Source organism: Cheilinus undulatus, linkage group 16, assembly GCF_018320785.1.
Source record: "Cheilinus undulatus linkage group 16, ASM1832078v1, whole genome shotgun sequence".
In the NCBI taxonomy this organism is placed as follows: Eukaryota; Metazoa; Chordata; class Actinopteri; order Labriformes; family Labridae; genus Cheilinus; species Cheilinus undulatus.
The window spans coordinates 35,115,989-35,132,633 of NC_054880.1; the positions used below are offsets into that span (position 1 = coordinate 35,115,989).

At 40.4% G+C, this 16,645-nt stretch overlaps 1 protein-coding gene across 1 annotated transcript in view; it reads right to left on the minus strand.

Moving 5' to 3' along the window:
- c16h18orf21 (chromosome 16 C18orf21 homolog) overlaps positions 1–8,572 on the minus strand; it is a 39,706-nt gene extending 31,134 nt beyond the window's left edge. The window contains exon 1 of the mRNA XM_041810010.1: positions 8,284–8,572. Coding sequence (XP_041665944.1) covers positions 8,284–8,363 — 80 coding nt within the window. The 5' untranslated portion in view covers positions 8,364–8,572. The remainder of the gene's footprint in view (positions 1–8,283) is intronic.
- Between the last annotated feature and the right edge of the window lie 8,073 nt (positions 8,573–16,645).

Consider the following 16,645-nt stretch of genomic DNA (forward strand, 5'->3'; position numbering starts at 1 on the left):
AACTATCTCAAATTATCGTATACCTCACGTAAATCTGGCCACATCATTGCATATTTGATACTCTGATCATGTCTAGTCAGCATTCTTGCACTCTTCACACATCTTGCACCATACCATAAATGCACACAGATTTGTATATACTAGGAAAAATATCTAACAAAAGCTTGTACATATCAAAGTCTTAATTTCTTATACTTTTTTTCAGGTTTTTTTTTTTTTTTTTATTAAATGTTTTATTTCTGCACATTGAGAGCAAAGCTGAACGAGTCAAATTCCTTGTTGCGTAAGCATACTTGGCCAATAAAGTTGATTCTGATTCTAACTGAACTGCTACCGAGAAAATTGTAGCAGTGACTAAAGGTTTGTCCCCCAAAATATTTACTACACAGCTATTAAAACCAGAAATTAAGTATTTTATTGAAACCAGCTGGCAGGATCTTCGAGTTTGTCAGAGGTTTGTGCCTGTTGGGACAGAGCATAACAAGTGAAGTCCTACTACGGGCAACAGTATTCTTGGTTTGGCAATATTTACAATGATGTACCTGACTAAGGTTGAAATAATCCAAAGAGAGTGAAACAAAGTGAGTTGAATTACCTGATCCTGGATATAAAAAAGTTCTAGATTTCCAGATTATTCTGGTCAAGATTAAACCTTTTAAACTATCAGGCCTTAGACATTGGCCACAACAGCTTGGCTCAGTTAGCGATACGTTTAGTTTTTGGTTTAGTGTCCAAAAGTGAGCACTATGTGTCCTCTTCATTTATCAGCAGGAGACTGAAAAAGAGGCCAGCAGGTGCCTTCCTGTCTGCAGCTCAGTACTGATGGATGCCTAGCCATCTCCTGCTGAGAGGGACTCTAAGGCTCGAGATAAAATGTGAAGGAAAGACGAGACCGTTAAGTGGGTGGGTATAAGGTTGTGACCGATTTAGATGCTGACCAAAGGTAACAACCATCAGAGCAGAGAGGGAGTTGGATAAATGTTTGAATGACTGAGCTCTGCTGAGGGCAGATGGACTGGGCTACACTGCTGAAACCAGTAACTGATTAGTGGCTGAAAAAACCCTGGAAAATACTTTAGTAATCATTTAAGTGACATTAAGCCACAGTCGATGGGTGCACTACTTTGTTGCAGACATGGATGACCCTGATGGAGTGAATCCTAAAACTTTGGGGATGCCCTGGTTTTCCCATGTGTGCCAACAGCAGATCAAAGTTTTCATTTACCATGTGATAGAGAATAGACTGGGACAAACTTTTGTACAGGCATTCATGGTTCCATGATGGGTAGTTCCCCCTGCGGCAGTGCAAGCCACTCCCAAGCAAAATGGATATATTACCCCTCCACTGAGGTCTGGGTCTTCCCCGAGGTCTCCACCCAGTCGGACGTGTCTGGAAGACCTCCACATGGAGGCGACCAGGAGGCATCCTAATCAGATGCCCGAACCACCTCAACTGGCTCTTTTTGACCCAAAAGGAGCTCTACTTTGAGATCCCTCTGGATGTTCAGGCTCCTCACCCAATCTCTAAAGCCCATTTCAGACTGGCTGCATGTTTGCTGCTTGAGGCTTCACACTTCGTGTGAGTTTGCCATGTGATGGCCACATCTCCTTACTGTCAAAGCTCTGTCGTTCTCCATAAGTTTAAACTCATTAAACTCCCCTACAATTGATTTCAACTATTGTAGAGCAGAGGCATTTCAGGAGCTATTCAAAATAAATACACTAAGTATGAACAAAGGGAGCTTCACCAAAGAAATGATAATCAGGGCTGTTACTTTGAAGAGCACAAACCAGAAGTGCACTCATACTGTGTTTATCTTTCCTGTGACCTATTCTACTGGAGTGGAAACATAAAGCTTCACTAACAGTAGAAGTTTGGAGAAGAACTTTATCAAAACGGTGCTTTTAAGCTTTTGGCCTTTATCTAGGTCATCAAGAAACCCAATATAGACATATTCTACTGATGTGGATGTGCATATGTGCTATCATGAGGTAAATAGTCCATTCATCATCACCCTGTCTCCATAACCCCAAACAGAGCACAGAAAAAATAGGCAAGACTTCAGTTCTCTAAATTCCCCACACCTGAGCTGCTCATATCAGGCAGGTGAGACACGGCTGATACACTCATGACAATAGATGAGGACTGGAACATACATCAGCTGCTACTTTGAAAGCTTTGCCTGTGGCTCAGCTCTCTTTTCAGTGCGGTACAGTGCGAAAACACTGCTGATGCCGCACCAATCTGTCTGTCAAGGGTTGCCTCCCTGGAGCCAGACCTAGGGGAGACAGCACAATGGCAAGCATCTGGTAGCTGAGTTTCTGTCCATGGGGATCAGTCAGGCTCACACTGAAAAGACAACATGGAGCCGACCCCCTAGGGGCCCACCACCTATAGAGATAGGCACTGGGGTCGGGTGCAATGTAGACCAGGTGGCAGGCAAGGGTGGAGACCTAGTGGTACTGATCCTGCCAGTGCAGACTGCAGAAAAAAAACCCACTAAATGCATGAAAGTACTTAAAACTATTTTATTCAGTGCGGCATTGCTTTGCTGCATATTTTTGTTACCAGGCTCCAGTTACTAGAAAAATAACTGTGATGATGAACTTACTGGAAAACATCTTGACCAATGTGAGTCACAATATAGTGGCATCAGTCCACATGTCATAACAGACACAGAATCATGAAACTGTCACTTCACTAAATATTACTGTAGACAACTTAAATATACACATACACAATATTTATGAAACTTTACAAAGAACAACAATAATACTTAAAACTAAAAGGCAAACATGCACACAAACACATTCAGTCATCATCAGAAGGTGCAGACAGCGGCAGAGGGCAGTAACACGACCTTCAGGAAATATGTGCTGTAGTGTGTACAAGCACTAAACCACCCAACAAACACACACCCTGGTGATACATGACCTAAACCAAAACTGAGGAGATACTGGAAACTCCCAGAAGAAAACAAACAGGTGCACTACAATCCGTCTTTAAGAATAAAAGTAAGATTAACACACTGAGGTCTTAAACCAAGTTGCCAAAATATCCAGATTCTACTTTTCCTGATGGGCTGCTGGCTGTGGTTGAAATGTTCTTTAAAACCACATCTCAACTAAGCCAAGAGTCTGGTGGATGGATCGATATTTTAAAAGTAGCAGTGGTGGGCTCACATGCTTCCTTATAATGACCTTGACTCTGATTTCCACAAGTTGTACTTTGGTTTTGGTTCCACTCAAAGGTTTTGCCCACAAGTTTCCTGGCTCAGGTGGAAAAGGGAAACAAGCGGAAGGATACTGGGACATGGCTCAAACCCAACTCAAACATAAGCCACAAGAGTTTGCACGTATAGTTTGGCCTTTCTTTTTGCACCAAAACCACTTCCTCGGTAGATAAACAGTTATGCCCACTTTTCCACTTATCACAAACCCTGTTTTTTGGGGTGAAAATAAATATTGCAAGGTGCATGTAAATTACTGCTTTACAGTTTTATTTAGCCTACTAATTTATTTTCCATGGTAACCACAGCTGTTACTGTTGTAGCTGGTTGGCATCAGCAGGTAAGTGAGTTTGGAGTGACAAGAGGGAGCCATACTCGATCCACTGTGTGGATAATGGGCTAAGGTTGGGTGGTAGTGCAGTAACACTGTATGTCAGACGTATTTAAAATATACACCTTATCCAAACAACAATAATCTGTGTACTGTGCCTATGTTGAAAATAAATCCCTTAAGAGTGTGTGTTTGTTTCCATCAGAAGCACCACTACACGTGTTTGAAGATGCTGTAAAAATGATGACAGAACTTCTGTCATTGATGTAGTCCTAGGCTGTCAAATAAAGAACATGACACAAAAAAACACTCACTATTTGTACTTGTGCATTGTGCTTCATGTGATGGCACCAAATTTTGGTCTCCCAGTGTAATGTGTTCTATGGTTGTACAGTTTAATGCTTCTTCCTGGAGATTATCAGTGATGGGTAATTTAATGAAATGCTTCAAAGTAGGGGTCAACCAATAATCAGTCTGGCCAATTATACATATTATTTGACATTTTACCAGTAATCACTATCAGCATTTCATTCTGCAGATCAGCGATATGATTAATTAATCGATAAGTCTGGGTAAGACATCAGACGAATTCTACCCAGTGAACGCTGCAGCCTGACGTGTAAAAAGAGCCACTCGAGGAGCTCGCTTTCATGTGTCCCATTGTGAAGATAATGCTGTGGTTATATCTAAACTTTAAAAAAATCACAAGAATCAACACTGAAGACCCAAAGTCACCACATTCCTGAAGACAGTTTCTACAATGACAAGTCTGCCCAGTTTTACTGTTATACCACAGAAAATGCCAGAACAGTGAACTTTGTTACGAGACTAACATTAGCCTCGAGTGTAAATCAAGGGGAATTTAAATGATGTAACTATTTAGCCACAGCTACTGTTGTTATAAGTTACACTGGCACCACTGCAGCAGGGATCTATTTAAGCTTCCTCACTGTTAATGTAACATTAATCTGTTGGAGATGGCGGTTTTTCATGTTATTTGAAGTAACATTTGCCTACACAATAACGTTAATGTGTTTAACATGTTAGAAAACATCTTTTGCTGTTCCATCCTTTAACCAGATGACTAAACGATGTTAGACTGTGGCATTATTTCTTCCACTTTATTTTATTAGAGTTCCCTTTAAACAGAAATGGTAATGAAATGCCCTAAAGATCTTTCTGCTCTCTTTCATTTTCATTGAGCTCTTCATGTTTTACCATTTTGAATGGGAATGAAGAATTTCAAACTGAATTCACCCATATTTGAGCTGACTCACTGGGCTTCTCTGAGAAGTCAGAAATTAAAAAAGCATGGCATTCAACCACTAAATCTAATTTTTCTGTTCAGGAATGCAAGTAAATAAGTATAATTTGACATATTAAGCAAGAAATAATAATGTGCTTTACTTTTTTTCAGGTTTTTTGTAAATCAGAAAATTTGAAAATCCATGGATAACAATAATAATTATATTTTAGCATTAAAAATATCATTTGGGTTAAAGAGCTTCTACATATTGGTGTATTAACCTTTGCAGAAACATAAAAAATGATTTTGGTAATTACCAGTGCTGTTAATTTAGGGCAGCTGTGGCATAAACCTTACTTTGGTTAGGGTGGTCTAACAAATTTGTTAAGCACTGTATATATATATAGATAGATAGATAGATAGATAGATATAGATAGATAGATCTATATCTATCTATCTATCTATCTATCTATCTGTGTATATATATGGGACATGCATTTACAGTGTCCAAACACAGCCACAAGCCATTGTCTTTTCTCTGCATTTTCTAAGTGGCAACAGAGAAGTCAGCTAGCTTTGATGGCTAAGGAAGTAGAGAAAATAAGGCCTGTCTTACAGTTTGCAGTAAAACTAAAGTCCTTGTTAAAGAATTCTGGATTCAGAAAGAAGAACAGAAGAGACGTAGGAGTCTAAAGTTACAGCTAATGTCATCTCAATATTGAACAATATTTTTGCAAACAGCTAATTTCTCATACTGTTATACCTTTCATAAAAAAAGAAACTCATGGCACATAGACAGACAGCACACCTGTGATTATCTAGGTACACACACAGAGACAAACGCACACAGAGACAGGCTTTAGAGGATTTCTCCTGGAATGACTTTTGGCTTTTTCAATAAAGCAATCACCCAAGTGTTGGACACGCTGCCAGAAGAAAATGGAAAAGTTTCCTGATTTAGCAAAAGCGCAAAAACTTTAGCACCAAGCAGTAAATGATTAAAAAAAAAAAAAAATAGAACCTGCCATTAATTACTATTGTGTTTAACAGGAATACATGGACTTGGCTGCAGAAAGCTGATTAGATAGAGGCAGTATCTGTTTTGAAAGACTTTATACTCTGTACTCAGGTTTTTTAACAATTGAGGGAAAAATACAAGACAGGAGACGAGGCTCACACAATGTCTGGCTCACCTGCTCCATGATTAGAGGGATTTTCTGCATTGCAGTCCTTTGTATTTTTTGTGTCGCTCTCATTGTCGTGCTTGTTAAAAAAAGAGATGTGACCTCACCAATGAAATCTACTCCACTCAACAATGACTAACAGAATGAAAGTAAAGTTTAAACTGAATAATCAGGTACAGTGATAAGAGCTTGCGTCCCACTGCAGCTGCATGTGAGCAGCCACTGTTCACGGCTACAAATAGCAGTAGAGAAGTCTACAAAAGAGCCAGTCTACAAAAGGAACTATATAAAACAGCCATGCCTTGCAATGAGAACCATTATTCTATGTTTAATTAACTCAAATGAAATATAGATTTTAGTGCCAGTTAAACAATAAGTATGGAGAAAAAGATGTCGCTAACAGACTCAGGATGGACCAAGCTGTGATTTTAGATCAGTTACTATTTACCTGGTATGCTGAGGAGAACTGGAACAAACTCTTAAATGAGCAGTTTCATGTAAGGAGAAAGAAAAACTAGCACCTTATAAAGCTTGATTCATACTGAACAGGAAACAGACACATATCAGAGCAAAAACCAAGCCATGGTCAAAGGAACTGCTTGCAGAGCTCAGCGACAGGATTGTTGGCAGGCACAGATCTTGGGACGGATACAAAAAAATCGGGAGCACTTAAGGCTCCCAAAAGCACAGTGGCCTCCAGAATTCTCAAATGGTAGATGTTTGTCACAACCAGGACTCTTCCAGGAGCTGATCACCTGGCCAAACTGAGCAACCAGGGGAGACAGACCTTAGTAAGAGAGGTGACCAAGAACCTGATGGTCACTCTGACTGAGCTCCGGAGTTCCTGTGTGGAGATGGGACAAAGTTCCAGAAGGACAACCATCGCTGCAGCCCTCAACTGATCTAGGCTCCATGGCAGAGTGGCTAGACAGTAGCCTCTCCTTAGTGAAAAACACATGAAGTCCTTAAAACACTATAAAGTCTAAGGAATGATGATGAACAGAGAAAAAACTTCTGCTGACATAGGCCTGTGTGACTTACAAGTCAACTTATTTATTTGACTGTATGGCCAATATTTACAGCTGATATAGGAAAACTTTCATAGCCAAAATATCAACAGAAATTTTCAGATCTGCCAATACTGATATCTATATCCTTATATCATAGTAATACTAATATTGTGCATCCCTAAGTCTTTAAGTTATGCCAGGAGGAAACCAGGCACCACTCATCACCTGTCCAATACCATCTCAGCAGTGAAGCATGGTGGTGGCAGCATCATGCTGTGGGGTGTTTATTAGCAGCAGGAACTAGGAGACTGGTCAGAGTTTAGGTAAATCTGAATAAAGCAAAGTACAGTGCTCAAGACTGCAGACTGGGCCTAAAGTTCATCTTCCAATGGGACAAATGACCCTACGCACACAGCCAATACAACACAGGAGTGGCTTACAGACAACTCTGTGAATGTCTGAGAGGGGTTCACCCAGAGCCTTGACTTGAACCCTATGCCACATCTTGGGAGAGAACTAAAGGTGTCTGTCCAGTGACAGTCCACATCCAACCTGAGTGAGCTTGTGCAAAGAAGAATGGCTGAAAATCCTGCAATTCAGGTGTGCAACACTTACTGTGTCAAAAAACCTAAGGCCGTAATTACTGCCAAAAGTGCATCAATATAATGAATACCTATGTCAATTTGAAATGTCAGTTTTTTTACTTTTAACAAATTTGCCAAAATATTTAACCTATGTTTTCCCTTTTTGTATGATGGGGTCCTGAGTGCAGATTAATGTGAATAAAAAATGGACTGTAGCATCAGGCTGCAACATAAGAAAACTGAAAAAAACATGGAGGGGGTCTGAATACTTTCTGAAAGCACTGTAAATGACACTTCCTTTAATATCAGTGACATTAACGCCATCCTTTATGTGTCGTAGGAGTTTACGTATAATTTTGCGCAAGCTAAGGTAGCTGTTTACTTGTATTGTTTATAGGACTAGAGGGGGAATAAAGCAAATATAAAGAGAAAAAAGGGGGGAAATGAGTGAAATCTTAATACAAAGGAATACATAAACACCGGTGCACATTCTAATACTTAAAAAATTAAACCACACAGCAACAATACTAACTCCAGCTCCCATGACGTCATCGTATTGGCAAAAAGTCAACCGTTAACACTGGTCGAGCTCCCCCACCTAGCGGCTACATGCTAACGTTACAACAACAACGGAGGAGAGAGTTAGAACTGATATATTAAGTAAAATTCAGGCAGAATTTAAGACAAAGGTAACTCACATGAGAAACCGGGATAGCTCCGGACATTTGTCTTTGTACAGCAGAGAAGCGTCGAGGAGGAACTTTTCACGAGCTTTCATCTTCCTACTGGGTACGCTGCTGGTGCAACACGAACTGGAATCAACGTGCAGTTTGGTATCCAAACTTGTTCCGGAAACGTTTGAATGACTACTGAGATTCTGAAAAAACAACTTTAATCATTATAACCACAAGTATTTGTCATATTTGTCCATTTAATGCTCATAAAGCTAGCGCGCGAGGCAGCTACACCACGTTAACGCACGTTGGGTCGCGAGGTTATGACGTTTCATCCTAATGGTGCATTTTGGGAGAATGAGTACATCAGAAGCGCACTGCAGTAGTGTTTGACGGGTCATTCTCTTCAACTACATGGTAACACAGAAAAAACGAACATAATTTCATTCATTTACGTGAAAATATAAACTGATTTTTTTTTACTTTTACGTTGTTTCAGGCTGTGCAACCCGAACAGGTTTACTAGCATCAATCTGAAAGCAGTTATTATTTAACAGTAACGTCACCACTCAAGATCAACTCCCATACAATGACTCATAAGGAGATATCCAACGTTTTTAAGTTATTGGTTCAGCTCCACTACTGATATCCTTGGATGTCATCATACCTTAGATCTTATTGGACAGTATGAATTACCAGTATTACACCACAGTGGGGTATGTTGACATCATTATTGCTGTATCCTGCGCATATCAGAGCGCCAATATACCGGCTTTCTTGACTACAAGCGCACAATCATGAACACATGTCATCCGGTAGGGTCTCGCTGAAGTCGGTGAAACTCCTGCTGGATCTGTGAAACAAACGCATCAGGTCTATTAATGTATCCTGCGGGGGAAAGAACGCTACAGAGTGAAATCGGATATTTAAAAGCGGCAGCAGCAGCAGAAGAGGGGAAAGAGCTCACTGAGTGCGCACCGATGGATACCCTCTAGGGTGCGGATATCAAAAGAAGCAACCCGGTCAGACACACGCCGTGAGATGACAGGACACAAGTTACAATGAGCTTTTGTTCGACACATGAGGGGGTTTGAGTCCACACCAGCGACACTTCAGCTGCTGATCTGCTCGCCTCCAGGAGTGATCGCCGGACTGGTGTGTTTTACGCACGTCTTTTTCCAGGAATATCCTCTCTGTAATGGTAGGTTTTACGCATTTATTAACAAAAATGCTGCAAAACTGCGGACGATTTATAGTCTTGTATAGCCTCAAGGGGTTTGAGTTTCAATCTGAAATAGCACCTGATGTTATCCTTTCAAGTCTTTGGTAAGCATTTTCATCCTTTTGTGTCGCTTTGGAACTTAAGTTGGAAAATATGAAGTCAGCTAAATTATTCCCTTTAAAGCATTTTGCTTATTTTGAGTCTCTTCATCTATATCGTGGTCTAAATGTATCTATTTCCCTCCATGCTGATCTTGAGCAATACGTCATTTAAACCTTTGTTCTTTCCACTTCTTTCTGTCTTTGTGAGCATGTGTGCGCGTTCTAGACCGTTAAAGAGGGAGACAGGGTTCTACCACTGAGGCGATTTTAAATCACTGGGCCAGTATAGAGCGCACAGAAACTGATGGAGTAAGCTAAAGTGTTGAGGGATTGCCCCTCACTTGGTCCGAGAGTAAATCTTCACTTTATCAGCCGCTGTCAGGCTGCCGCTTCAGCACCAGGATTGAAATGGCCACGCGGTGCAGCCCCGCGTTAAGTGTAGTGCACGGATAAACGGATTTTCCCTCACTACCTGGACCGAATTGCCTTGTGAATCAGACCGAGAGAGGCAGACAGGAGCCGCTCATAGAGCCAACACATCCTTATCCCGTCTGTGCTGCTGTAATAAAAAAAAAAACTCCAGGATAGTGATGGAAAGGTAGGCTGAATGCTCTCCTGTTCACTGAGTCTGACGCGTCACTGCAAATTGGCACAAAGGAGTGTTGTTACTGTGATGAGCCAAAAATGCATGGTCAAACACTTAAAGTGTACTTGATCTGAACAGTTATTGTAAATGAAAGTAATGTTCCTGCAGGGTAAAGGAAATCTGACACTTATGGAGACCAATCACGAGGTGTCAGGGAGTGTGAAGGCTGCCTGGAAGTGTGAGGAAACAAATTTTTACAGTGCAATATTCAAAATCAATTCTTTGCTTTTGTGGGGGAAATAAAGCCTGTGAAGCTGGCAGCCTTATATGCAAGAGTCCTGCACCCTTGACTGAATTAATGCATAACATTTGACGACCGCACCTGCCTCTGTTGTGCTCTTAGACAGGTCTTGTGTCAGCAGGTCTCTTCTTTCACCTATGAAGGCCCTCACAGGGGAGCAGAGACATCCCAAAGTGTCCTGTCAGCATCTGCAGGGAAAAAACCAAATGCCAGCAGCAGCCATCGCGCCAGCTATCATCCCTGAAACGCTACACCAACTTCGATTGTGCTGAGAAAGCTTAGGAGAAAGGGCAAAAAGCAGAGTGCTGCTGCGTGAATACAGTCAGTCGTGTGTGTTGTACACCTTTGCGATGACTGGAGGGTCCTATAAATCCCCTGCATACTGATATGAATCACAACAGTCTGCTGTTATCTGAGGTCATTCCCTTGCAGAATTCCCCAAGTCCTCCCATCTCAGGCAGAAAATTGCTGAGTGTAACAGAAGGGCTTTTTTCCTCTAATGAGTATCATTATCCACTTGAATTAATAATTAAAAGCGATAAGGTCACTGACTGAGTCACTTTTCATGAGGTGTCCTGATAACTGGATGCATTAGTCTGAGTCCTGTGTGCTTGTTTTGCTAATCCTGCTTACTACTTTAAGCAGCTTTCTGTCTTAAAGTGAAATCATGCTTGTTCATTTGTGGCTTTTAACTGCATCATTTAGGCCGTAAGCATCCCCTGCTTGTGATGCAGCCATCGCTGTCATCCCTTTAATCAGAGAGTAGATGAATAGTCTCATGCAGGGACCAAACAACAAGGTCGCTGCATCATTTTCTGGGAAGTCTCAGTGCTGGTTGGAAGTTGTCTTTAAACAGGTTTTTTTTTTTTAACACACATGCACTTAAGAGCAGCTTCAAGGACAACAGCTCAGAGATTCTACTTCATTCAGAATCAGCAGTCTGAGGGCTTTAAGATGCTGTTTCATCAAGCTACTCTGTGTGATAAATATAATTTCATATTCAGCATTTGAAGTGATTACTCCCTCCATGGAGATTATTTGAGAAGAGGGCTGAGTCACTCAACTGTTACTGGAAACTGCTCATGTTCAGGCCCTGAGACTTCATTTCCTTCTGCACTATTCTCAACTAAACATCCTGCACGGACCGTGCTTCTTGATGGAGGAAAAACCTGAAAAAGGAGGTGATCTCGTTATTCGACCTCGTTACATATTCCGTCTTTGTATGGTTCTTTTTTTAACCAATGCCTCAGAGCCAAACCTGTAATAGATCTCTGTATTGAAGTCCATTTTTAGACAATGAGAGGATGTGTCTCTGCAGTCCTGTGTGGACAAATGTATACGCGCTTGGGAAGCAAAGCTGCTGGTACGGACTGCTTTGGTACACCATGCATAATCAGGTTTAGGAGAACAAAGATGTTAGTTCTACAAACAGCGTTTGTTTGGATGATCCGGGCATCCAGAACCCAAGAGAACAGTGGCTCTTTTCACAAGACACCGAGGAAAGGGACCCAGCGGAGGGACCGGCTAAGTTCTCAGTAAAAAGGTTGTGTATCCCTGGAGAATAACAAGGAGAGGAGCAGGGCGGAATAGTAAAACCTAGTGTTATGTGCTCTTCATAATAAAATGATGTAGGGTTGATGTTCAAAGACATGATCTTAAAAGCAATGAGAAGCTTGTGGACACAACTTTCAAGTTAAAGAGAATATTAAGACCCCTCTTTTCATGCTATTTTGAATTAATTAGTCTGTTTGATGGATACCAAAACTAGTAACCACGGATTCACATAGCTGCCTGTGATCCAAACAGGGATTTAAAGCCACTATTGTTGCTGGTATGATGTAGATTAAAAGTAGATGGATATGTCTCAGACTGTGGTTTGCATCTGTATGTTTTATTCATTCCATACTCCTGTGATCATGTCAATTCCAGTTCTGTTGGGGCAATTTCATATTGTGGCATTTTTAATTCTGTACATATAAAAAAAAAGTGAAACAGGATATTTAAACTGTGGAAACCCAAAGAGGACATGCTTATTCACTCTGCATTCCTAAATTAGGAATAATTTCTTACTCCGGTGATAAAATTTTACATTGAAGTATTTTCAGATTCAAACATGAGACATGATGTTAAATGTTTGGAAGCCCAAAGTGGACATGCATGTAAAACTTTTTCTTAGTCTTCAATATTTTCCCATAAAATCCAGATTCTATTGCACTCCCAAAGCCCATGATAAACAGTTCCTGCTTTTTTAGGCCCTGTTTACATAACATTTTCAGGTGAAAATGCATTTTGGCTGTCTTTCTACCTGACAGCCCAAATGCAGACAGCCAAACAATGTTTTGGTACTTAAAATGTTACAATTTGGAAATGAGCTCCAGAGTGGAACATTTTTTTTAAAAAGCCCCCCTTTTCCATCTCCATGTAGTCAGGCAAAACACAACTTTCTAAAGATGCACATTCGCACTACAGTTGCAGTCGATTGCCATGTGCAAGGAGGGAGGGTCTTTACGCATATGCGTGTTTTGGTCCATTGCAAAATCCCACTGCCACCTCCTGGCCTGGCATGTACTGTATATTACAGTGTGGTGTTTCCTGCGGTCCCGTGTGCATGGTGATTGCTTTCAACAGGTTGTTGTCTGTATGTGGAACTATTTGAAAACAAAGACGGAAAATGGAGCAGAACATTGCTGTGTAAAGAGAGCCTTAGTTCTATCTGTATGTGCCATGTGAATTTAGCATTGCTGCTAGTCAGAAGTGGAGCTAGAGGTGAGAGATATCTGGGGCTCAGCCCAAACTTAGGAGGGTCCAGAGTCATGCTTCACCAGAAATGTTTAGCTCAAATGACGAAGTTAAAACATCAAGCAATTTTGAAAAAATGCACAGAAACCGTAAGATGTTATTTTTTGAAGCTGCATTAGCTGGGTAAGGTAGGAATTTATGCTGCTTTCCATTTACTTTGGAAGCCAGATGTCAGAACTGGGAACGACATCACACCTTAGTTGAATGCAAGCTTGTAACTCGGAGTAATAGGGGTTGCTCTGATTTATGGGATTACAAGTTCAGGGCACTTTTTTTGATGATGTCAACTCAGAATTTCTGAGTTAAAAGGATAAATGGAATGCACCATTAGTGCAGAAGTTAATAATTAGCACTATTCATGTTAAAAAGGACAATAAAAGCAAAATCTGGGGTTCCAGACATATTTATTTATGAAAACTAAGAAAATGTTAGTAGTCAATGTAATGTTAAGCATATTTTTTAAGCTGCAGTGTGTATAAGATCTTAAATTTAAAAAAAAGTTTGAGTCTTTTTTAAGTTTGGCTGCGAGAATGACATTCCTACATATGTTCTGATCAGCAAGGTCCATTCATTTACTACAACTGATTTTTATTTTATTTTATTTTATTCATTTATTGGTTGTAACATTCAGCATAAATATACTTCATACCAACCTAAAAAATTCTGGGCTTTTAAGAAAACATTTGGGGCTCAAGCTTTGAAAGCCAGCCCCTAAACCCATCCATAATGCTAGCTAACAGTGTTTGAAATAGCACTGGCACAGCACTGACATATAGACCCAAAGCTTGCAAGTCATACTGCAAAAACCTCCAGTGTTCACTTGTTAACTTTACTTAAGGAATCCTTTCAGTCAAAAAAAAAAAAAAAACTTGACAAGGTTATTTTACAGCAGTGTAACATTGCTGGTAGCTCTAGAACAAAAATGTAAGGACTCTTGATCATAAATCATTTTATCAATGTTTAGTCTCATCCTGCAGCTTGGGAGGTCAGTGGGTCACAGAGCTAAAAGGAAAACCTCAAAATTTTACATGAAACCACACATTCTTTATAGCAAGCATTAGTCTTTTAACCTCATAATGTTCTCACCAATGGCAGAAGCAATAAAATTATGGAATCATATTGAAGTGAACAACAGAACAACCCCCCAAAAAGGAAAGTAATCTGCTGTTGACATACTATTCCTGCGTGAAGTCGCAGTTCTCCCATTGTCTCTGCCCTCCTGTCCTCAGTCCTGCCCTCAGGACTGCGCTGCGTTGCACAGTGCTATGGACACACTTCCAGTGTTCGAGGTCACTCGCCTTTGGTCGGAGCAAACCCATGGTGCTTGGGACAGTGGTACAGCTGATGTACATGGAAATTACTGATCAGGGCTCTGCTTTAGCTCAGTAGATCTGGCATCTATGAACAGAGGCTGCAGTCCTCAGTTCCTGGCACAATTCTGTGCATTTCTTCCCCCATGTTTTCTCCCCATATTCCTGTCTCTTTTTAGCTTTCCTGTCAAAGGAAGGCAAAAAGCCCAAAAATTGATCATAAAAAAAAAAGTGTGACTTACACACTTGGTTTTATGGTGTTTATCTTTTATCCTTTAGATCTTACAGAGCACAAAACAAGCTGTTGTTTTGTTTTGAGGATTGCCAGAAAAGTCTCTGGTTATCACAAGAAAGAGAAGAGAAAAGGAAATTAAGAGCTTCAGAAAACAACTGAAATCAAGTCAGTATCATGAAAAATCATTGTTATAAAAATCAAGTGAGATAAAAATAAGCCAAGATCTTGAGAAAAGAAGCAGAAATGATCAGATATCACAGGAAAACAGAGTTAGTCAAATGCATGGATGCAGATCCACTGAAGGTTTCTATAGACCTTTAGCAGACAAACAGAGAAACTTGTTTTAACCCCTTGAGGTCTAAGGGTATTTCCTTGATTTTTACATACATACATCATACATACATCTCCAATACATTTTTTTTAGGTATTTGCAATAGGTAAGTGCAGAAAGTGTCTAAAACGAAACTTTGTCATCAGATTTTGAGCATAAATGTTGTCTGTCATTCTATTATTTTCACCAAAATGAAACATGACTGCTTCTCAGAATTTGTTCCAAGGCTTCTGCAACATTCAGCAGGTCTAATTCTCTCCTCTCCCTCCTGTCTCTCGCCTTAAGATGTGTATAGAGATCGGGGATGCGTGCGGTTAATTGTTAAAACTGTTAAACACAGGATTCACGAGTCGGTTAAATGAATTACCCATCATATACATAGGCTTGAAATCCCAGTCCATAATGCTGTTTTAAAAAGTAATGAACCTCCTGCCACTAGAGACCGCTGTAGCTTCAGTTAATGGCCGCTTCCTTCCTGTCTGGCACTTCACAGATGTAAACATGAGAAGCGTAGCTGTGGCTTAGCAGTTAGTGTGTAGTAGGAACAGTGTGGTATCACAGTTTTTTAAAGTAGTAAATGGAAATAAAGTGATCTGTAGGTCTGTTGAACTCACATATAACTTCCACCCAAAGTGAAAAGAGGCCACATCTCAAAGCCCGATATTAATCTGCAAAGAGGAACAAAGGCTGGCGGCGCTAGCTTGTAATGTTAGCCTTGCTGTAGAGGGTATATCAGGCTAACGTCACACCCGCTGACACTATGACCCTGTGAGGAATTTGTCTGTTTTCTAAGGATTTTTTCCTCTTTAGACTAGCCGGTTAAATGACATTTAAAGGAGCGTTTAGCTGAATACAGAAATAGATGCCTAGGAACATTAATAGAGAGAGGCATAGGAGATTTTCTACCAAGTTTTGACACATGTGGGCCTTTATAATGCTTTTCTTTCAGTTAATTTCATCTTATGTTGACAAATGTCTTTATTTTGCTTGATTTATTTATTTAAACTCTATTATCCAAATGCACATTTGTGCACCACTGCTCTCCTTTACACACAAGTCTTCTGCTCTGCCTCCTACAGCTTCTCTTTTCCCAATCTTATATCAGTATTATTTCACTGTATATTTTATGTATAACACAATTTAGGAGGAAGGTTGTTTCAGAATAGCATCAACTGCGGAAAACTTTTTGCAGATGACTAGAGCGGTCTCATTTAACATGAGACATCTCACTCTCTCATACCTCAACAGGAGGGACATGTGCTCTCTTCCTCTGTCTGATCAGCTGCAGATACCAAGAGTGAAAGATGCGACCTTGGTGTGTTCTGGGAGAGTCAGGGCAGATTGTTCAGTCATTTATTAATTCCTGACGACTTGCAACAGATTATAGAAATTAACACTATGTGTGGGGTATGCCACATGAAGGAAACACCAACTGCAAACTTGGTGTGCACAACGTAGCGTTTTTGTATAGAATTTAGAAATAATAATGATCTGTTTTTAT